We start from the raw sequence: 24,509 nt of genomic DNA, 5'->3' as shown, positions 1-24,509 counted from the left end.
AATAATGTAAAATAAATAGGCTTATGAAGCTCAAATACCCAACAGCATTAGTTTGAGTTATGTGGGCGTTTTAGAGAACAATTAGAGAAACTCTGAGATCAGTCTGAGAGGAGAAACAATCCAGACATTTGATCAGAAATGAAGAAAAAACGTCCTGAAGAGAGTTACAGGAGAGAGCAGAGACAAACACTCTCAGGAAATCAAGACAAGATCAAACTGTTGCTTTAAGATGTTTTTAACATGTTATTGAATGTCATCATTGACTTACAGGATGTTGAGGCGTACAGGAGCTCAAAGTGTGAAATAATCATCCGAAATAGAGTTTGACGTCACATGCATTAACACTTACAGATGTTTTATCTGATTGTAGAGTTTCACTTCACTTTACTCTACAGAGCAGCTTCACATCAGCACGTCTGTCATTTTATCAGTTTTGAAGAGTTTGTCTTTTCATATTTGTGGACTGAAACTGATGAAGATGTTTCTCCCTGTTTTGCTCTGCTTGTGTTTCTGGCGTCTGGTTGGTGAGTTTAATGTGTTTTTATGACTTCAGTTGTTTCTGTTCTGGTAACATGTAATAAATGTCTGGTTAGTTTAGTCGAGGAGGATCAACATTCACTGTTATTCTCATATAGAAATAATTAAACTGTGATTTTACTGTCAGATCAAGTTTCAATTCAGCTCTAAACTCAGTTATTAGTGATTGAATAAAATAATATAAATATGAAGCTCAGGTAATCAACAGTTTTAGTTTTAGTGTGATGTTAAACATTAAAGTAAAAGTGTATTTTTTAGTTATTATTCAATATATAAATATATTTCTCTTTTCATTCATCATCTTTTATCTTTGCACTGCTGCAGAATACTAATTTCACATTGAAATGATTAAAAGTATTTTAGTGAACTTCATCAAACCAAAAACAAGAGATTTTAAAGATTTAATCTGTGAAAAACTCTGTTCTTCAGGAGGGGTTGCTGAGTCAGTGTTTGAGGGAGATTCAGTCTCTCTAAAGTCTCGTCTCACTGAAATAAAGGATGATGATGTGATTCAGTGGAAGTTTGAAGATGGAAACCCCTTTACAGTCTATGATAAAAACACTTTAATAGCAGAAATCAATAAACGGGCCGACAGATTCACTGTATATGATGATGTTCTTGATGGGAGATTCAGAGACAGACTGAAGCTGGACAATCAAACTGGATCTCTGACCATCACAAACACCACAAATGAAGATACTGGAGAATATAGACTACAGATCAACAGTGAGAGACAGATTTTCATTCTTGCTGTTATTGGTGAGTTCAAAATGGTTTCCACCTGTTTTTTTTTTTATTTAAATGAATTCACACACCATTTTGTTTTTCGCATTTTATATTGTTTATTTATAATGTAAATTAAAGCATTCAATTTAGTAAACCATTATAAAGAGATTTAACAGTATTAATCTGTGATAAACCCTGTTTCTGTTTGTTCTCTGTGTGTTTGACAGATGAAGTGAAGTCAGTGTCAGTGATGGAGGGAGATTCAGTCTCTCTAAACTCTGATCTCACTGAAATAAAGGATAATGCGATTCTGTGGAGGTTTGAAGATGGAAAAACTTTAATAGCAGAAATCTTTGAACCGTTCGACAGATTCGCTGTATATGATGATGTTCTTGATGGGAGATTCAGAGACAGACTGAAGCTGGACAAACAAACTGGATCTCTGACCATCTCACACACCACAACTGAAGATGAAGGACGTTATAGACTAGTGATGGTTTCAGGAGGAAGATTATCATCAAAAGTATTCAGAGTTTCTGTCTATAGTGAGTAGAGATCATTTTTCTTCTCTTTCAAATATTCTTATTTACTATTTATATATATTTACTATAATATAATATAGTAACGGGCAATCATAATAATTAAATCAAATATAAAAGATTTTTATCACCATCAAATGGAAAACATTTTAGTATAACATCAACTTCTTCACAGTTAACAGGAATCACAGCTTTTCTCTGTAAATAATACTGAGTTCTCTGAATATTTGGGTCTCGGGACTCTTCTAAAATAGATGATTTTACAGGATGATTTCTTTGTCTCAGAGGAAACTTCACAAAAAACACAAATACTATTTACATATTGAATTGTTTATAATTTGAGATGACAGACCGTATAAAAATCTCACTTGGAACCAAATATATTATTGTTGATTAGATTTGATCATATTTCTGTGTATTCATAAATATTAGTTGATGTCAGCGCTGATATTAGTGTTTATTGACTGATCTGATGTCAGTTTGATGTGTTTATTCCTCAGACTCTGTCCACTGCTGTGGTCCTACTGAAACTGTGATCCGATTGGTCCTCTCTGCTCTGGTGGGCGTGGCTACCGTCATCATTGTGGTTTATGACATCAGATCCAGAAGAGCTAAACGAGATCAAGCACATATTCACACATCAGGTGCATGATTGATGATGTCATTTCTCACAAACTGATTTTGCATATATAAATGTATGTCACATATATTAATGGCTTTATATGGTAATCTTTTTCAGTATCGAAATCGCTGAACTTTAAAGGTTCTTCTGGTGTTTTTTTTTTCATAATAAATACTGATGATTATTTGAGTTTGTGCTCTCTTTCAGTGTCAAATTTTAACAATGCCACTTCATTGTTGATATTTCTCTCAGATACAAAAAAAAGAATAGAGTCACACAGATCTCACTTTAAACTGCTGTATATCTGTCATGTATTTTCTTGCCTTTATCAATAAAGTTTCTCACTCTGAGGTTCAAGAGTCTCTCCATGATTTATTCAGAGGAATACAAAAGTTTTGTATATTTTAAATATTTCAGCAGTGTACCATGGGCAAGTCAACCATCAGGCTGTTTAAGGAATTGGGAGTGTGAGGCCAAACCATCAAAGCCATCTCAGGTGTAGCAGAGGAAGAAGGTTGATGGCTATGGGTGAAAAGGGGAGACTCCAACTGGGCCCCTCATAACACCTGTGGCACGTAAGGGGTACACCTGGGATGTCAAGTGCTCCAGATGAGCCCTCTGGAGGGGATTGTTTCACCTAGTCCTAAAACATAATGTTAATATTAGTATTATGAATATTATTATTATTTTTTTTAAGTTATCTGTCTGCCTGGGCTTATAATAAAGAGTTGCCTCTATTTGGGTTTTACATTTATAAAGAAAACAAAAATCAAAACAACATGTGTCAATTAGGTACTTTTATTTTTTCCATAGACATGGCAAATTGTAGCATTTTTTTTTTCTTAAAGCAGCTCATGAGCAAAAAGAATATGAATTATTAGACAAAATGCATTTGAGAAATTACAATTGGCTGTCTCAATTGAACCATGCCTTATACCAATTTATAGTGTGTGTGAGGGGGGGCTGATAGGCCTACTGTTTTTCTATATGTAATAATAAACAAACAACTTCCACCTGAGAAAATACTGATTTGGGACACATTATAATATACTTTGAGATCACAGTGAAATACATAAACACAACATATCGATCCTCCATTTCCTCCGACAGGGAATGATAAAGTCTTTAAATCGCTAGTGTGATTGTCTCTGTGGTCTCGTCTGAGGAGCAACTCCTCCATCTAGTGGCTCACCCTGAACTCACATGTTATCAGGAGTTATTCACTCAGATCCAGTGATTGTTACTCAAGAAAGCCACTAGATGGCGCTGTGTTCAGTGTTATGTGACGAATACACTGTGCAACGAGTAATGAAGAATAAAAGCACATGTTGAAGTGTTCAGAGAAAATAAACGGACATGTTGAGACACTTTATTCAAATCACTGAACAAATCATGATATTCGGAGTGAACTATCAGGATATTTCTCTTTTTCAGACCATTCTCTGTAAGTCAAGTCACCTTTATTTATATAGCGCTTTTTACAGTACAGACTGTTTCAAATCAGCTTTACAGAGATAACAGGAAAATAATACAGCAAAGTTTGGAGAAAGTTTTATTGTCCAACCCCTGTAGGATATAATGCAGTCCTAAGTTGACGGTATCATCCACAGACCTGTTTGCTCGATAACCAAACTGTCCAGCAAGGGTCCAGTGAGGTGGACCACCACCAGTCTTTCAAATGAACTCAAGACCACAGATGTTAAGGCAACAGGTCAGTAGTCATTCAGTCAGTGATGTTGATGTAGATGTTTATTTATTTATTTGTTTATTTGAAAAGGGACAATGTACACTAATCAACATTCACAACAAATGTAAGTGTACCCGAGTTAGCCACAGGCTAGTTTTCATCGGCAGTCCCCTTGCCAGATGTTACTAGGCATCATGTGTTGATGGGTGTATGGAGAAAAGGTCAGAAAGGGTGTGAGACTGGGTTTTTCAAACCTGCAATAAAACTTATTCAAATCGTTGTGCATCCCCACCAGGACTAAATCGTAAGTTAAATGAGTCCTGGTAGGGATGCACATCCTCACAGAAACTGATACATGATGTTACAGAATTAGTGAGCTCGTCCAGGTCGGTAGCAGCAGCATCAGTGCCCTCAACAACCCACGACGCATGTCGTGTCCATATAGTCACACACAGTACACTTCTAACAATGACCCTTAAGTTTGCAGGCCATGCAAGCTCAAACTAGGCTTTAAGTCATTTGAGCTTGTCCTGCAAATTCAACACATCTTCATTTTAACAGTTTATTTAATTTTCAATCATAGTACTGTTTGCAATGTGTTTTATCTTCTTATTTAATCGTTCGGGCTGTCTTATAATTTTTATTAACTGATGAGCCTGATGAATCGGTTCGTTTCGAAGGAAGTTGATTCGTAGTGGAAGATCTTTGCGAGCTAATTTCTCTCTTTCTTCTCCATCTTGAGAGCATATCCACAAGTTTCCGAGGGGCGCTCCTGTAAAAAATAAAGTGGGTGAAACTTCCGGCGAGGCGGCGGAAGTAGCATTCCAATGGTATTTTGTGTGTTAGTTAGCGAAGAGGCTAGCTGTTTTTCGGAGAATTATTTTACTATTTAAAGACGCAAATCTTTACGAGAGATGTCGTTACGGAGTGGCTTAAACTAATTCAGTGGCTTAAACATGATTGTTTTGAACATAAGCTGAAAACGAAATCACAGTGATCCTACCAGAGCCCGTCTCTGATCCTGCCAACGACTGTAGTTTCCATCACCTCCCAAAAGACGACGAATCTTCCTGTGTACATTTGTTTAAATTCTTAATATTCTATAAACTCTATCAGCATGTGTTTGGCTGTTCGCTACTGATGTTACACCTAAACTCAGGATCAAAGCCTGTGTTGACAGAATACCAAATGTGCCAGTTAATGTATTCTAGTAGCACATTCATTTATAATTTTGAATAAACTCCAAAGCACAATGACTAAGTGTGTATTTTTTATTTTAATTGTTTGTCAGCTCGCACAACTGTCTGTCACCATGCCTTGATGAGTATTGATTATTAATAATGTTATTATAATACTCCCAATCAACTACTGCGGAGGGTAAAGGTACTGTTATTTCACCCTTTTTAATTTCGTTGAGGTTGTGTTCCCACATCGTTAGCTAGTTTGGATCGCTATAACTTGAATGACTGTCAACTGTTGAATGAATAAGTGTCAAGCATGTCAAATCGCGCTTTGTTTACTTCCAACCGGAAGTCGCGCCCACTTTTGACGCAAGGCATCATGGGGCGTAGGAAACTTGTGGATATTATTCATGATCTAGAAAGAAATAGCATATTATTTACCTTTTGAGTTTTGATAATTAATTTTCTTGCTGTTGCAGAAATAGTTTAACAAGTCTGGATCTCCATCTTTTTACCACATTACGACAACAAAAGTACTTGAACGCAACACACTGGTAAACACCAGTTCACAAGTGGAAAATATACTTTCCATGCACGTGAACGCATATGGAGAAATGGCTACTGATCTCCATAACGGTGGCTCACAATTTGTTGATTTTCTCCTTGATTCTGCTTGGTGTCTTCAATAATGCTCAATAATCACTCAATTAATCACTTAAATATCTCATTAACTTTATCACTCTTGAGTGTGGACTCATGCACTCCCAGGTGTGTTGATTTAACACCGGAGTTTTTGCTGTACGAAGAGCCGTATTTACCTGACAAGCTGATATCGCATTAATTATCGTTGGTGATATGTCCTCGATTTTAACGCGATTTGGCTCAGCTTAATTGTCAGTGAACTACGGCTCTTTGTAGTAAATGCCGCTCCATCTGAAAGCAGGTGGAGGTGATTTACTACTAATCAAGGAACCGGTGTTCTGACATTCCATCCTACCCGTCAGATTGTCCTACCAAGGCTTACTGCGCATGCGCACATCAATAATACGTCATTTTTTGTCACGCTGAACAACACGCCCATAATATTTTACTACTTGCGCGAGATCTTCTTCATCTGAGGTAAGTTTTTCACTATTTTTGTCAATTACTATACAAAGATATATAGCAGTAATGAGAACTGTTTACTCTCACATTCATACAAAGCAAATTCATATTAGCATTTTTTTCATGAAAACATTAACGTAAAATCATTCTACTCGTTTATTTCATACTGGTAGGACAATCTGATGAGGCATTTTGCACTGTAAAATCATACTACTCGTTTATTTCATACTGGTAGCACAATCTGATGAGGTATTTTGCAACGTAAAATCATCCTATCGTTTATTTCATAGGACAATCTGAAGAGGTAACGTTACTTTGCACTGTAAAATCACCGTAACATGGCCTAATAAGAAAATTCGGCAAAGTTACACAGAAATATTTTATGTAACTTAGTCACAGACGCGAAGCAGAAACGCTCAGTAGGATTTTACGACGAGGTAGGATGAACCGATATGGCTATAATTTTGCGCTACGGTAGGAAAATCTGACAAGGTAGGACAGATCGACAGAACACCGGCTTTACTGACGAGATGCGCATAACCCAGGGGAAAAAATAACATTTGAGCCTTACTTTGTCACACAGAAACATTTATTTTATTTTATTTTTTTACTTTTTTGTAAAATGGTGCTTGTGGCGAACATTATTTGAAGACTTTTACATTTTGTTTTTCAAAATAAATTACGCCCAGCTATATGCCTCAAACACGTGGCCGAAGCCGCTCATGAGGTCACTGAGGCGCGGACCTGTGTATGTTTACGAGATTTACTCTGTGAAGTAATTGCCTAATGTAGTGTTGACTCTTCTTTGGTAGGCCTACACAGATATTGCGCAACATCAAGATAAAACAGACAACCTCATCTGAGCTGAGTTCAGTCGTCATCTGACCGCTCGTCATGGTCAAAAAAATATTTGAGATGACCAATCAAATCAAAGAATACAGGCTTTTTTTTCACAGAAACTGCTAAGTGCAAATTTCAACATGATGCTTCAGTTAGCACTGGCCAGCTGGTGGCGCTGTGTCTATAACTACATTTAGGCATGTAGAGTCTTCAGGCCAGGGCATTATCAAACATGTGAAGTGAGGGAGATTGGATATTACATGCTTGAGTTACAACAACTTCCTGTTTAATGCTGATAATAGCATGCTTTAGCACTTAGCTAAGAACATGAGTTATTTAAAAAAAGAAAGTTATTTTTCTCAGATTCATCTAAATATTAAACTCTGAAATTATGAACAAGCATCTCATTAAATTTTCCCAAGTCCAAAACTTTCTGGAAACCAAATGATATTTCTCTGAAAAAACTCTGTATTTGCATTAATGTGCACTAATGGATTTTGTTGTAACAACACAGGCAAACATTATATATATGATTTAGTGGCTTTTGAGTCAACTTAACCCGGCAATGGTTTTTCTCATTTATTTTATCTGTACTAACATCAGTGTGTCTGGTTTGATCTGTACTAACATCAGTGTGTCTGGTTTGATCTGTCGGTGGATAAACAGCTTCTGCTGGATGTTTGTCGTCTCTGTGTGTGTCAGTATTTTGTGGCTGAAGCGTTTCTTTAACTCCTCTAACAATCTTCCACTCCACACAAGTGAGTAAGAGTCACAGGTCAAATATGATTGACAGCTCACATCACTAAATAACACACCAGATATCTAATCTAATCCAATATTTCTAATCCAATATCTCTTCTGCTATTAGTTTTGATTCAGGGCCAGAATTCATTTGTAAATGTGAGATCAGCAAAAGCTTGTTGATGTTCGTGATGTTAAAGGAGACGAGTGTGTGAGCGGAAACTAACTGATGTTGGGGGAGGATTCACACACTGATAAATATCAGTTCAGTCGTGTTTACAGCAAGTGTTTTCAGACATTTTAAGGGTTGCGGTCATGGGTTTTTCAGTGAATCGATAAATAAAATGTTTCTCAAATTAGTTTAGTTCTGTTTGTTGGAAATGTTTTGTAGGAATGTAGGAGGCCTAAACCGGGCGGACATCGAAGATCACATCCCATCCTGTGAGAGAGGAGTCAATGAGACGAACAGCTCGACTGTGACAGTGACGGTGGTGTCGGTCGAGGTAGTCTTGTGACGGCAACACAAGCGTGGGACTCGAGGTGATACCAGGGTCTTCCACAGAGAAAGAGTGTGAAAAAGGATTGTATTTTTTCCCGAAATCTAAGCGTTTTTATTTTTCCGAGGTTTTCCATTCAATCCAGATTATTTCTTTTCAAATAAATAAATAAATAATAATAATTTAAAAAACATTAAACAACAACAGGATTTTCAAGCTGATACGTAGGACTTCCGGATTCTGTGATCTTTGTGCACTGCCACTTCCGTTGAATGACCGATCTCGCTGGCGAACTGATGAAGGACTACACTAAGTTTATTTATACGGCATCCCTGGTAAATTAGTCTGATTCACTAAAGTGCCGGCTGCAAACAAACGCGCTACCTTCCCAGCTAACAACGTTCCCAGAACATTCACTAACGTTCTTTAAAAGTTGTGTAAATGTTAGGACAAAACGTTATTAAAATAATGTTTTCGGAACGTTCATATAACATTATTAACGTTCTTGTAACGTTGAGAGAAAACGTTCTTAGAACAACGTTCTTGGAACGTCTTTATCACGTTATTTGTATTTGATGAACGTTCTCATTACGTTGATAAAAAACGTTCTTAGAACAACGTTATCGGAACGTCTTTATCAGGTTATTTGTGTTTGATAAACGTTCTCATAACGTTCCAGCAACATTATGCTAACCTTAGGATAACGTTCTAACAACATTATGCTAACGTTCCAGCAACGTTCTGCAAACATTAAGACACCGTTCCAGCAACGTTAAGCAAACTGGACATTTCCACGTTTTTAGAACATTTTAAATTAACGTTCCCACAACCAAAATGGAACGTTAGAAAAACGTTCTCAGAACCTAACTTTGTTAGCTGGGTTAAAGTTTTAATCCACTTCTTCCTTATACTCAATTCAGTCGGGAATCCATGAAAACTTAAGTAGGGTTGGCGTTGTTGGTTAGATTTACAAAGTGGAACAGAGCAGTGACATAAATAGCATTGGTCTCAGGCATTGTTGAACTGCGTCGGAAGTGGACATGCACAAAGTTGACAAATCCCGCCCATGAAACCCGGAAGCGTGATAATCCCCTATATGAGGAACTCTATTGCTCATTTGTCTCATCTCTGACATTTTGCAATCTTTATAAATAATAATTTTCTTTAGCCCTTTTTTCAGGTCAGAGCATCAAAATCTCAAAATTTCCTGATTCTGACACCAAATTGTTGTGGCAAAAATCCTGTCAAACATCATCACTGCATAAGAGACACTCATAAGAGTCAAATTAATAAAGAAAGAGAAGTATTTATTCTTGCAAGAATAGGCCCAGTCGCCAACATTGTCTATTCTTGGGTCTGGTGGTGCTGGGATTGTGGCACGTTGTGGCTGAGTTTGCTTTCAGGTGCGCTGATATTTGCACTAAGTCTTCATCACTTGAGTTGGGGGTATTTATTACTTTATGTTCAGCAGTAACAACATGTTAGCAGGTGTGTGAATATCTCTTCTGCTATTAGTTTTGATTCAGGGCCAGAATTCATTTGTAAATGTGAGATCAGCAAAATCTTGCTGATGTTCGTGATGTTAAAGGAGACGAGTGTGTGAGCGGAAACTAACTGATGTTGGGGGAGGATTCACACACTGATAAATATCTCAGTTCAGTCGTGTTTCAGGTCAATCTGAGTGTTTCAGACATTAAGAGTTACTATCGTGGGCTTTTCAGTGAACCGATGAAGAAGATGTTTCTCAAATTAGTTTTGCTCTGCTTGTGTTTCTGGCGTCTGGATGGTGAGTTTAAATGTGTTTTCATGACTTCAGTTGTTTCTGTTCTGATGTGATAAATTACTGGTTAAATTAGTCAGAAAGGATTAACATTCACTGTTATTCTCATTTAAATTATATTATTAATATTATAATGAAATAATTATTTTTTCAAGTCACTTTTCATTCATCATCTTTTGTCTTTGAACTGCTGCAGAATATTATTAATTTTACATTTAAATGATTAAAGGATTTTAGCGAAGCTTCATCAAACCAACATCAAGAGATTTTAAAGATTTAATCTGTGAAAAACTCTGTTCTTCAGGAGGGGTTACTGATGAGTTTGTGTTTGAGGGAAATTCAGTCACTCTAGACTCTGACACTGAAATAAAGGATGATGATGTGATTCTGTGGATGTTTGAAAACACTTTAATAGCAGAAATCAATGTAACGGCCGACAGATTCACTGTATATGATGATGTTCTTGATGGGAGATTCAGAGACAGACTGAAGCTGGACAATCAAACTGGATCTCTGACCATCACACACACCACAACTGAACATTATGGATATTATGAACTACTGATCAACAGTGAGATCAAGAGTTTCAGACTCCATGTCTACGGTGAGTGAAATATTTCGATTGAGCTGTTTTATATTTTAATCATCATGTCTACAGCGAGTAAACCTTTTGAGTGATACGGTCTTAAATTTGGGATTTGGAATGTTCAGTGATGATGTCACATAACTGTCAGATTTAAACTGTTCATACAATTTGAACTGCGGCACAAAAAACATGACGGCGCCCATCTCAAATTTTAAATCAAGAACATGACGCTTCGCCATGGAAACAATAAGCGGGAAACCTTCTAAAATAAATGACGCCTTCAAAAAGAAAAACAAAATTCACCCAGTCAGAATTAGTGATGGGCGATACCACTGATTTTGTTTTCGATACGATACTTTCAATGCCAGTATCGCCAATACCGGTACCAATACGATACCTCTAAACTGAACTTTTGATTTTGAAAATGTCTTAAATTATTGAATTACTAATTAATGATACCCATTAAACATTATAGAGCTCGAGAAACCCGGAAAAAAACGTGAGGGTTGACAGCTAACGTTACTAACTACACTTTTGAAACACATAAAATTAATTAAAAAAATTTAAACTCTCTTTTCGTTGTTTTATGATATTATTTCAGTCACTCTAAACTCTGATAGTAATATTTTACAGTCAGGATTGTGAAAAGCATGCGATGTTTGATAGAGAGCAACGCAGTGTTGACAGAACCGGCTAATATGATGTCACTTCCTGGTTCTAGTAAGAGCTCGAACTGCTGGAGTTTGTTTGGTAACGGTTTATATTACAGCCCGCAAGTACTGCGTATTTACAATGAATTTACAGTGTAACTTTCTGTAATCATAGTGTACCTACAACATGTAAAGTTTTAGGAATAAAGGAGTAATAACCAGAAGAATTAACAAATGATTTATACTGTAAGAACTAAGGGTTTATTATTCTACTATTATGAGACAACACAATCTTACACTGCAAACCTTCTTGTAATAGTATATTCCAAAACATCGACTTTATACAAATTATAGGGTTCATATCTGCATTTATACAGTACTTCTTTAAACAAAAGTGCTCTGAGAACTAAAACTATTGCAACTTTTGCTTTAATACTGGAGAAATAAACTCTTGTTCATGTAGTTACGGAGTCAGTGTGACGTCTGCGACCTGTACATTAGTGTTGCTTGTTACTCTTTTGTTCCTTAATACTAAAACTTTCTTTTCTTTATTATTTTCTATTCTATATCTATATCTGGTCAATTTTTGTTATTTTTCCATGTATAAATCTTTTGTTCATCATTGTTTGTCTTTGCACTGCTGGAGAATATTATTAATTTCACATTTAAATGTTTAGAAGTATTTTAGTGAAGCTTCATCAAACCAACATCAAGAGATTTTAAAGCTTTAATCTGTGAAAAACTCTGTTCTTCAGGAGGGTTTCGCGATTTTAGGCCACTGTCAATGGTAGTGTTTGAGGGAGATTCAGTCTCTCTAAAGTCTGACACTAAAATAAAGGATGATGTGATTCAGTGGTGGTTTGAAGATGGAAAGACTTTAATAGCAGAAATCAATAAACGGTCCGACAGAATCGCTGTATATGATGATGTTCTTGATGGGAGATTCAGAGACAGACTGAAGCTGGACAATCAAACTGGATCTCTGACCATCACAAACATCACAACTGAACATGAAGGAGATTATAAACTACTACAGATCAACAGAAAGATCAGAGAGAGATTCAGGCTCATTGTCTACGGTGAGTTTAATATCAGTTTCACCTGTTTTATATTTTAATCAGATACAATTAATAATTCAAACTCCATTTTGCTTCTGGTGTTTAATGATGATATTCATTTAAATCTAAAATTTCAAACTATTTACTTTTATAAACTATTAACTGATCATCTTAATCTGTGACAAACTCTGTTTCTGTTTATTCTCTCTCTCTCTCTCTCTCTATGTGTGTGTGTGTGTGTGTGTGTGGTGATTTAGGACTGAAGTCAGTGATGGAGGGAGATTCAGTCTCTATAAACACTCGTCTCACTGAAATAAAGGATGATGATGTGATTCAGTGGAGGTTTAGAAACACTTTAATAGCAGAAATCAATGTAACGGCCGACAGATTCACTGTATATGATGATGTTCTTGATGGGAGATTCAGAGACAGACTGAAGCTGGACAAACAAACTGGATCTCTGACCATCACACACACCACAACTGAAGATGCTGGATTTTATCATCTACGCATCAAGAGGTTCTTTGAAGGAAGGAGGTTTATTCTCGCTGTCATTGGTGAGTTAAAAAAATGTTTCCACCTTTTTTTAATTACACAATAAGAGCCCGATGTGGCGTGGGAGTCACAAACACTGGTGATCATCTGAAAAGATTTTTTTTTAAGCATTATACCTCATTCTCAAACCAGGAAGTCCCTAAGGGACAATTAGGGAACACCCAGGTTCAGTCATGTGACAATGTGTGCATTTTTGTTGCCACAGTAACATTTCCAAAATGGTGGCCTGTCTGATGTGCACATGTTGCAGTGTCAGCAATTAAAAAAAAACACTTGTGTTTGTAATTAAAGGTATGTTTCAACACATGCAACAATTCTAATGTTTTAATAACATAACCTAGATTACACTTGACCTGATTTTAAAACATGTCTTGTACAAATTTATATAAAACAAGTATTGAAAATGTTGTTGTGATACATGTGTCACATCGGGCTTTAACCTTAAAACAGTAGGTGGAATTTTGATGTGATGTATGTGTCACATTAAGAAAAATGGTCCTGACCATTTTTTCACCAGAAAAATGACCTGCTCAAATAATTTAGCTGATACAATTATTTTAGTGTTATATATATTCTGCTGCTCAGTTCAAAGCAACACACACAAAAAAAAAGTCAAATTAATAACATTGTTAAAGGGCAACTCAACCCCTGGTCAGAGCCTGACTCCACCCACTGGCAATATTTGAGAAATGCTGGAAAAGTGGTCAAGACGGGTCTCTCTGTAGGCAGGGGTGTGGTTAGCTTGTGCCTGCTTACATCACAGGGCACCACAACTTCCAATAGGAAAATTCAACTGCAGTAGCCACCGTTCAACCTGAAGAGGGCAGCACGTTTTTACACCATATATTGTAGAATTAAAACACTTTATACCCAAATGTCCAAATTCAGCGAACAGCAATAATAAAGCCCAAGTCTTACAGATCACTAAAAAAACAAAAACTAACTAAAAAAAAAGTTGTTTTAGGGTTTACCCTTTAATGAAATGTATTTTTGAAAATATAATGCAACTAAAGCAGGTATGCAAGACATGGTATAAAACACCATATTTATTTTTATTCAGTTTGCACATTTTCGAGTTGTGAAAAAACAATCTAAAAAACTGTTTAAACTGTATATATACCTGAAGAGGTCACAGTTATGTGGTTTTGAAATATGTGGCAAAGCAAACAAAATACTTTTTTTATCTTCCCAGAAAAGTTATAATTTTGAAAATGTTGTGGAAAAGAAAATAATCCAAAAAAAAAACTGACAAAATTTATTTATTTTCCAAATGAGAAATAAAAGCTCAATGTGACATATATGTAACATAAATAAATGCCCAATGTGACATAAACTGTATATGTAACATTACAGATCTTTGACAAGGAGTGGTTGTATTTAATTTAAATGGTCCATATAGTCTGTTTTATATGACCCATAATTTTCCTAAGGGGAAATTGGTCCGGGTTCTTATGGGTTAAACAAATTCATACACCATTTTGTTTTTGTTATTTTATATTGTTTATTGTTCATGTAAATTTTAAACCATTCCCTTTAATAAATTATTATAAAGTGATTTAACAGTATTAATCTGTGATAAACCCTGTTTCTGTTTGTTCTCTGTGTGTTTGACAGATGAAGTGAAGTCAGTGTCAGTGATGGAGGGAGATTCAGTCTCTCTAAACTCTAATCTCACTGAAATAAAGGATAATGATGTGATTCTGTGGAGGTTTGAAGATGGAAAAACTTTAATAGCAGAAATCTTTGAACAGTTCGACAGATTCGCTGTATTTGATGATGTTCTTGATGGGAGATTCAGAGACAGACTGAAGCTGGACAATCAAACTGGATCTCTGACCATCACAAACACCACAACTGAAGATACTGGAGATTATAGACTACTGATGTTTTCAGGAGGAAGATTATTATCAAAAATATTCAGAGTTTCTGTCTATAGTGAGTAGAGATCATTTGTCTTCTTCAAATATTCTTATTAACAATTAAGATATTGAATTGTTGAATCGTTTATAGTTTGAGATGACAGACCGTATAAAAATCTCACTTGGAACCGAATATATTATTTTTGATTAGATTTGATCATATTTCTGTGTATTCAGAAATATTAAATCAAATCAAATAATTTTATTGTCACACAACCATATACACAAGTGCAACAGTGGGTGAAATTTTTGGGTGCAATTTCGAGCCGCATGTAGCAGTCATGAAATGATGGACGTATTTACAGTTTACAGTAAACATCCGATAGATTTACACATCTAATGTAAATTACTCACCATATACATAAACAATAAACAATATACAATATACAATATACAACATACAGAATACAAACACAAAGACAGTCCGGATGGTTTCGATGGTTCTGGTGTAGAACTGTGTGGCGGTTCATCCCAAACTTCCTCAGCCGAAGAACAGGTGCGGATGAGGCTTCTTCACGATGGCCTCGGTGTGGACAACCCGGTCTCATCCCAAGACGTCATATAACTGACGTTTTGGGACGTCTTTTGACCATACTTTTTAGGGCCCCCTTAAACGTCGGTAGATGAGGTTATGGGATCCTAACTCTACCCCAGACCTAAACCTAACCCTAAACCTAACCCGTCACCTACCTGACGTTAAAGGTAAAGCGTCAGTTGTATGACGGCCCGGGATCGCCATCTAGCGACGTTTAAGGGGGCCCTAAAAAGGCGGATATTGACGTATGGTCAAAATACGTCCCAAAACGTCAGTTATATGACTTTTTGGGATGAGACTGTGTTAGTGTGGACGGACCATGTGACACTGAGGAACTTGAAACTGCTGACTCTCTCCACCGGTGCGCCATTGATGCTGATCTCTGTCGTTCCTCCTGAAGTCGACCACTAGCTCCTTGGTTTGATGATGTTGAGGGAGAGGTTGTTATCCGGACACACAATGTGTCAGAGATTAGTTATCATTAGTTAATATTAGCTGTCAGCGCTGACATTAGTGTTTATTGACTGATCTGATGTCAGTTTGATGTGTTTATTCCTCAGACTCTGTCCACTGGTGTGATCCTACTGAAGCTGTGATCCGATTGGTCCTCTCTGCTCTGGTGGGCGTGGCTACTGTCAGCATTCTGGTTTATGACATCAGATCCAGAAGAGCTGAACGAGATCAAGCACATATTCACACATCAGGTGCATGATTGATGATGTCATTTCTCACAAACTGATTTGCCAAATATATATTTGTGAGGTTTATTAATTTTTGGCTTTATATTTTTTTAATCTTTTCTACTGAAATCTAAAGCAGAACGCTGAACTTTAAAGGTTCTTCAAGTGTGTTATTTGCTCTTCTAGTGTTTTTTTTTCATAATAAATACTGAATAATTGAGCTTGACGATTTTTGAGGTTTAAAAAAATCTTATTTGTAAGGCTTTATTGTTGATATTTCTCTCAGATACAAAAATAATAATAAAGAGACACAGATCTCACTTTAAACTGCTGTATATTTGCTGTATGTATTTTCTTGCCTTTATCAATAAAGTTTCTCACTCTGAGGTTCAAGAGTCTCTCCGTGTTTTATTACATTTATTATGTCGAGCGCCTCGTGGAGGAATACTAACTTTATGTTAGATATTATTTACCAATACTGATAGCCCTACTGTTTTTCTATCTACAATAATAAACAAACAACTTCCACCTGAGAAAATACTGATTTGGGACTCATTATAATATACTTTGAGATCACAGTGAAATACATAAACACAACATATCGATCCTCCATTTCCTCCGACAGGGAATGATAAAGTCTTTAAATCGCTAGTGTGATTTGTCTCTGTGGTCTCGTCTGAGGAGCAACTCCTCCATCTAGTGGCTCACCCTGAACTCACATGTTATCAGGAGTTATTCACTCAGATCCAGTGATTGTTACTCAAGAAAGCCACTAGATGGCGCTGTGTTCAGTGTTATGTGACGAATACACTGTGCAACGAGTAATGAAGAATAAAAGCACATGTTGAAGTGTTCAGAGAAAATAAACGGACATGTTGAGACACTTTATTCAAATCACTGAACAAATCATGATATTCGGAGTGAACTATCAGGATATTTTCTCTTTTTCAGACCATTCTCTGTAAGTCAAGTCACCTTTATTTATATAGCGCTTTTTACAGTACAGACTATTTCAAATCAGCTTTACAGAGATAACAGGAAAATAATACAGCAAAGTTTGGAGAAAACCACAATGTAATGAAGTTCAGCTCTCATATAGACCTTATGTAGCCCCGCCCCTTTTCAGCGTTGCGCTCGTTGTCTTTTGACTTCCGGTCTGTATTTCCACAGCGATGCTGCATAGGTATGAATGATATATACTATTATTCACTGACGGATCAAAAGATCCAGGGACTGATCATGTAGGATCAGGAGCATACATACCTGAGTTTAATATAAGTATATGTAAAAAAAATTAATGATAAATTATCTGTATAGCTATACAGCGGAAATGGTTGCTATTATTTTGGGGTTACAATGGATAGAAGAGGTGCGGCCTGAGAGAGTAATTTGTTCAGACTCCGCTGCAGCCCTGTATAGTCTAAATTCCAAAAAGACAGCAAGAGATGATCTATTGATTGAAATTTGCACAATAATGCTGAGAATACAAAGAACTGGAGTGGATGTGCATTTTGTTTGGGTACCTGCTCATGTTGGTGTTGATGGGAATGAGAAAGCAGATGAGATTGCGAAGTCAGTATTGAAATTAAAACAAGATGAAATAATGACCGTTCCCTTTGGAAAAGGAGAGGCCAGCAGTGAGTGACGTATGGCAGAAGAAGTGGGACACAGACACTAAAGGGAGACACTATTACAGTATACAGAAATCAATTAAGGTGAAGAGCTTCAAAGGGAAATGTAGAAGAGATGAAGTGATGTTTTCAAGATTAAGGTTTGGACATACTGGGTTAAAATCAACACTTTATTTAATGTCAAAATGTTTGTCTGATAAATGTGAGGCTTGTAATGTTCCTGAAAATGTTGAGCATGTCATCATGAAGTGTAGTAAATATAATTCTGAGCGGAACGTCTTACAAAACAAGATATATGAATTAGGCCGGGGATGGAATTTAGCAGGGATTTTAGGGAGTGAGGAAACAGGGGAGTGCTGCAAAGCTCTCTTTAATTTTCTCAAAGATACAGGATTAGATCATAAAATATATTTTTTTTTAATTTATTTTTTATATATATATATAACCTGTAACCTAAAGTATTAAAATCCTGATATTGCACACTCCGGCACAGTAGGTGGCGGTATGCACCTGTTCAATTTGGTTGCGATCCGCCATAAAACCCAGAGAAGAAGAAGAAGAAGAAAGAACCCAATTAGCCGGATCAGGATGTGCACGATGATATTATCTGGGATGTCTCATTTGATCTCGGATGTTTTAAGCAACGCAGAAGAACGGCACATGTAGGCTACACCTAAAGAAAACGATACACTGAGTTAAGTAAGCTTTGTGAATAGATAAACAAATGTTCATTGTCCAAGTGCAGCACACGCTTTATTTAACAGACTACAAACGTAGACTAGACTCGGGACTCAGGAACAACCAACATCAACCACTCGACATTAAACAAGAACTCACAAAGACAAGGCTGAAACACAGGGCTTAAATCATCAGGGACAAACGAGGTAGACAAGGTACCAAGGGGGCGTGAGAAATAAGAAACACCTGGGATAATTAATAGAAATGACAAGACATTATGACAACAATAACTTTAAAAAAAAAAAACATTTATTCAGTTAGGCCTATATTAAATGTTTAATCAGGAGAAACCCGTGTCTCAAAACCTAACAAGCAGCAGTAGCATTTTCAAGTAACAACGTATCGAAATTCTTATAATAATAGTAGAATAGAATAGATAGAATAATAATAACATTTAAAAAAAATACCATTCAGAATTGTTTAGTAAGAGCCGTGTGTGGTGAGGTTGAGTCTCTTCATCATCTGATTCTGGCTCTGATACTGTAGTATCAACACCATTATTTACATCTGACAGGAACACATGCAGCTCTCGCCTGTAAAGGTAATGGGCGTGAAGTTTCCGGACAACGTGCGGTACAGTTTAGCCAATCACAACACACCGGGCCAAACTAACCAATCGGAGCCCATTGCCTGTTTCTGAGGGAGTGGTTTCATAGACTCGGGAAGTGAAGCGATCGTTCAGGGGACAGAGGAGAGCGCGGCTGACAATAAAGGGGAAATTTATGAAAAATAAGACTTTAAAAAAAAAGAAAAACCACGAATACATGTTATTGCACCCTATAAACACAATCATGCAAAGAAAAAAGCAGTAAACACCCCTTTAATGTCTTTCTATAGAGATCTGAAGCTCCAATATAATATAAGGTTGTTTAGTTTAAATCTCAACATTAAGATGTTTGATGTTCATCTCTCGTATCCGATCTATTCTATTCTATTGTAAATAATTTGAACATTTAATATGATTACAGCAGTATTTCCTGTTCTTGACACAGATATTCAACATCTTGGTTTGATTGTATTAATTGAGCATATTTATTAGAATATGAATCATGTGAAGATATCAGAGGACACTTTCATACACACAGTTATAGCAGACGATCTGTTCCTGATCCTTTAAACCATTAGAGAAACTCTGAGATCAGTCTGAGAGGAGAAACAATCCAGACATTTGATCAGAAATGAAGAACAAACGTCCTGAAGAGAGTTACAGGAGAGAGCAGAGACAAACACTCTCAGGAAATCAAGACAAGATCAAACTGTTGCTTTAAGATGTTTTTAACATGTCATTGGTCAGTTTATTTCTGTTGAAAGTCATCATTGACTAACAGGAAGTTGAGGCGTACTGGAGCTCAAAGTGAAAATGATCAGAGTGTGAAATAATCATCAGAAATAGAGTTAGACGTCACGTGCATTAACACTTACAGTTATTTGAACTGATTGTAGAGTTTCACTTCACTTTACTCTACAGAGCAGCTTCACATCAGCACGTCTGTCATTTTATCAGTTTTGAAGAGTTTGTCTTTTCATATTTGTGGACTGAAACTGATGAAGATGTTTCTCCCTGTTTTGCTCTGCTTGTGTTTCTGGCGTCTGGATGGTGAGTTTAATGTGTTTTTATGACTTCAGTTGTTTCTGTTCTGGTAACATGTAATAAATGTCTGGTTAGTTTAGTCGAGGAGGATCAACATTCACTGTTATTCTCATATAGAAATAATTAAACTATGATTTTACTGTCAGATCAAGTTTGAATTCAGCTCTAAACTCAGTTATTATGGATTGATTAAAATAATATAAGCTCAGAAAATCAACAGCATTAGTTTTAGTGTGACATTAAACGTTACAGTAAAAGTGTATTTGTATATTATAGACCTTTACAATGCTTATGATAAACATTACAATGCTCATGATAACTTTTGTAAGCTCTACAATAAGTAAATCCACTTCACCAGCTAATTACTCATCGACAGCGATGCCATAGAAATATACAGAGCGACCGCAAAACGGAAGTTCAAAGACAATATTCTTTTTTATTCAAAAATCTTTTTAGTATTTTATTGAACTTCATCAAACCAAAAACAAGAGATTTTAAAGCTTTAATCTGTGAAAAACTCTGTTCTTCAGGAGGGGTTGCTGATGAGTTAGTGTCAGTGATGGAGGGAGATTCAGTCTCTCTAGACTCTCGTCTCACTGAAATAAAGGATGATGATGTGATTCAGTGGCGGTTTGGAGATGGAAAGACTTTAATAGCAGAAATCAATAAAATGGCCGACAGATTCACTGTATATGATGATGTTCTTGATGGGAGATTCAGAGACAGACTGAAGCTGGACAATCAAACTGGATCTCTGACCATCACAAACATCACAACTGGACATGATGGAGTTTATAAACTACTGATCAACAGTGAGATCAGAGAGAGTTTCTTTCTCATTGTCATTGGTGAGTCAAATATTTATTTCACTTGTTTTATATTTTAATCACCACAAATATACCATTAATAATTTAAACTCTTTTTTTGCTTTTGGAGTTTAATGATGATATTCTAAAATTTAATTTTCTAACTATTTACTTTAATAAACCATCAAATGATTGTTTTAATTTGTGATGAACCCTGTTTTCTGTTTGTTGTTGTTGTTGTGTGTGTGTGTGTGTGTGTGTGTGTGTGGTGATTCAGTTCTGGAGCCAGTGTTTGAGGGAGATTCAGTCTCTCTAAACTCTGACACTGAATTAAAGGACGATGATGTGATTCAGTGGATCTTTGAGTTTGAAGACAAAGCTTTAATAGCAGAAATCAATGTAACGGCCGACAGAATCGCTGTATATGATGATGTTCTTGATGGGAGATTCAGAGACAGACTGAAGCTGGACAATCAAACTGGATCTCTGACCATCACAAACATCACAACTGAACATACTGGATGTTATCTAGCGATCCGCCGTGAGAGACAGAGATTCACTGAGGGAAAGATTTTCATTCTTGTTGTTATTGGTGAGTTCAAAAATGTTTACACCTGTTTTTTAAATTTAAATTAATTCATACACCATTTTGTTTTTCGTATTTTATATTGTTTATTTTTAATGTAAATGTTAAACCATTCAATTTAGTAAACCATTATAAAGTGATTTAACAGTATTAATCTGTGATAAACCCTGTTTCTGTTTGTTCTCTGTGTGTTTGACAGATGAAATGGAGTCAGTGTCAGTGATGGAGGGAGATTCAGTCTCTCTAAACTCTAATCTCACTGTAATAAAGGATGATGATGTGATTCTGTGGATGTTTGGAAAGACTTCAATAGCAGAAATCAATAAACGGTCCGACAGATTCACTGTATATGATGATGTTCTTGATGGGAGATTCAGAGACAGACTGAAGCTGGACAATCAAACTGGATCTCTGACCATCACAAACATCACAACTGAAGATACTGGAGAATATAGACTAGTGATGCTTAAAGGAGGAAGATCAAAATTATTCAGAGTTTCTGTCTATAGTGAGTAGAGATTATTTCTCTCCTCCTTTAAATATTCTTATTTACTTTTTATATATTAATATAATATAGTAACAGGCAATCATAATAATTAAATCAAATATAAAAGATTTTTTATCACCATCAAATGAAAAACTTTTCAGAATAACATCAACTTCTTCACAGTTAACAGGAATCGCAGCTTTTCTTTGTTCTTCTATTGAATTGTTGAATCGTTTATAGTTTGAGATGACAGACCGTATAAAAATCTCACTTGGAACCAAATATATTATTGTTGATTAGATTTGATCATAATTCTGTGTATTCATAAATATTAGTTGATGTCAGCGCTGATATTAGTGTTTATTGACTGATCTGATGTCAGTTTGATGTGTTTATTCCTCAGACTCTGTCCAATGTTGCGGTCCTACTGAAACTGTGATCCGATTGGTCCTCTCTGCTCTGGTGGGCGTGGCTACTGTCATCATTCTGGTTTATGACATCAGATCCAGAAGAGCTGAAGGAGATCAAGCACATATTTACACATCAGGTGCATGATTGATGATGTCATTTCTCACAAACTGATTTGCCATATAAGTATCTATGAGATTTATTAATGTGTTTTTTTATGTTCACTTTTTTCAGGAAGTATCGAAATCTAAAGCAGAACGCCGAACTTTAATTTTTCTTCAAGTGTATTTTTTTTTGTGCTTCTAGGTTTTTTTTTCATAATAAATACAGAATAATTGAGCTTGATTATTTTTGAGATTTTTTAAAGAAAAATTTTGTTTGTAAGACCGTTTAAATTTCTCTTAAGGAATTGTGTGTTCGGTGTCAGGTTTTAACAGTGTCACTTTATTGTTTATATTTCTCTCAGATTAAAAAAAGTGAATGAAGAGACACAGATCTCACTTTAAACTGCTGTATATTTATCATGTATTTTCTTGCCTTTATCAATAAAGTTTCTCACTCTGAGGTTCAAGAGTCTCTCCATGATTTATTCAGAGGAACACAAACTTTATGTATATTTTAAATATTTCAGAAGTGTGCACCATATACAGCTTTATTTGTACATTTTTCACAGGTGCTCCTTACAGCCTATCTGTAAAAACTTTATTTATGTTTTATATTACCTATTATTTTATGTATTTTTGGCAATATACAGTAGTTAACCAGTGTAGAGATGATAAAATCAGAACAATCCCACTGATGAAGCCTCCAGGGGTCTGAGTGTGGATAACTTTCTTGCCTGCAAGAGGTGGTTGGAGGGTCCTGACTTTCTCCAAAGAACGGAAACGGATTGGCCAAGACCTTTGGAGCCGCAGTCCATCTCTTTAGACGACCCAGAGGTCAAAAGGGACGTCCTGGTAAACGTGATTACACACACAGAAGATGCGACCTCTAAGCTCATGACTTACTTTTCTGGCTGGTCTAAACTTAAAATCTCTGTTTGGTACTTAAGGCTCAAATCTATTCTTTTGGAGCTGAGCAGAGAGAGGAAGTTGATTCTGGCTTCTTTAGATCCTACTGGCTCATCTTTGGAGGAGAGGATGAGAGAGGTTAGAGGAGCAATTGGCAAACAACCACTTTCTGTGAGTGAGCTCTCTAAAGCCGAAGCTGCTATTGTACATTTCAGTCAGCAAGTAACATTTCAGGAAGAAATCTCAATGTTGAAAAGTGGAGCATCTTTTGTGAAGAAAACAAGCAACATTTACAAATTAGATCCAATGCTCAGTGACGATTTGTTGAGAGTTGGTGGAAGACTTTGCCTGAAGAGCTCAAGCATCCTGCGATTCTCTGTAAGGGGCAACATATATCTAGTCGGTCCATACATCAACAGCTTGGGCATGCTGGACAGAACCATATGCTCTCGACTTTGCGGCGCAAGTATTGGGTTACCAACGCCCATAGACATATACACTAGACCTCACCTTGGATACGGCAGTTCATTAGAACGAATGGGTCAATAGAGCCAGCTTAATACACAGGTGTAGCGGGTGGGGAATGATGCTAGGGTGGCGGGGAGATCACACGGTTTTTACCGCTGGCACGCCACAGCTAGATTAGCCCTCACGTTTGCATATACTTTGAACTCTGTAAACTATTTTTTCTATTAAATGCGAACACCACCCAAAGACGCTAAACGTTGTGGACTTCAGATTCATCCAAAGTGGACAAATAGCGCGTCAAAAACAGGATCTCACCCTGCCGAGTGTCTGATTAATGTTAAGACAGTCACTACAGGTGTTATACGATCATATTTTCTTGACCTAGTAAGAACTCTAGCAGCTGCATTTTGCACTAACTGTAGCTTGTTTATTGAGGATGCAGGACATCTAGTCTCGAGGTCATGAATGCGTGAACTAATTTTTCTGCATCAGAAACAGATAGCATGTTACGTAGTGTAATGGGACAAGGTTGGGGAACTACAAGTCC

The 24,509-nt window shown here is 36.4% G+C and overlaps 2 protein-coding genes across 2 annotated transcripts; both read left to right on the top strand.

Annotated features, from left to right (window-relative positions):
- Positions 1-295: 295 nt before the first annotated feature.
- On the top strand, positions 296-2,774 carry LOC148995696 (uncharacterized). Its single transcript, XM_089121553.1, has 4 exons — positions 296-524; positions 967-1,296; positions 1,491-1,808; positions 2,303-2,774. The coding sequence occupies exons 1-4, from the start codon at positions 473-475 to the stop codon at positions 2,452-2,454; spliced, it is 852 nt and encodes a 283-aa protein (XP_088977679.1). The 5' UTR covers positions 296-472; the 3' UTR covers positions 2,455-2,774.
- Positions 2,775-3,695: 921 nt separating this feature from the next.
- Positions 3,696-23,048, top strand: LOC148995695 (uncharacterized). Its single transcript, XM_089118567.1, has 14 exons — positions 3,696-3,868; positions 4,035-4,135; positions 8,369-10,260; positions 10,559-10,858; positions 12,246-12,569; positions 12,806-13,105; positions 14,718-15,038; positions 16,118-16,263; positions 20,050-20,203; positions 20,728-21,045; positions 21,281-21,595; positions 21,789-22,097; positions 22,480-22,623; positions 22,719-23,048. The coding sequence occupies exons 3-14, from the start codon at positions 10,092-10,094 to the stop codon at positions 22,733-22,735; spliced, it is 2,817 nt and encodes a 938-aa protein (XP_088974693.1). The 5' UTR covers positions 3,696-3,868; positions 4,035-4,135; positions 8,369-10,091; the 3' UTR covers positions 22,736-23,048.
- Positions 23,049-24,509: the final 1,461 nt, after the last annotated feature.

Source organism: Pimephales promelas, chromosome 2, assembly GCF_988280905.1.
Source record: "Pimephales promelas chromosome 2, fPimPro1.hap1.1, whole genome shotgun sequence".
Classification (NCBI taxonomy): Eukaryota; Metazoa; Chordata; class Actinopteri; order Cypriniformes; family Leuciscidae; genus Pimephales; species Pimephales promelas.
This window is presented reverse-complemented; position numbering and strand designations above follow the sequence as displayed.

Coding starts and splice junctions, on each gene's coding strand:
- LOC148995696 (XM_089121553.1), top strand. CDS start 473: ATGAAGATGTTTCTCCCTGTTTTGCTCTGCTTGTGTTTCTGGCGTCTG. Junction 525..966: donor GTGTTTCTGGCGTCTGGTTG/GTGAGTTTAATG, acceptor TCTGTTCTTCAG/GAGGGGTTGCTGAGTCAGTG. Junction 1,297..1,490: donor TTTCATTCTTGCTGTTATTG/GTGAGTTCAAAA, acceptor TGTGTTTGACAG/ATGAAGTGAAGTCAGTGTCA.
- LOC148995695 (XM_089118567.1), top strand. CDS start 10,092: ATGTTGGGGGAGGATTCACACACTGATAAATATCTCAGTTCAGTCGTG. Junction 13,106..14,717: donor GTTTATTCTCGCTGTCATTG/GTGAGTTAAAAA, acceptor TGTGTTTGACAG/ATGAAGTGAAGTCAGTGTCA. Junction 22,098..22,479: donor ATTCAGAGTTTCTGTCTATA/GTGAGTAGAGAT, acceptor TTTATTCCTCAG/ACTCTGTCCAATGTTGCGGT.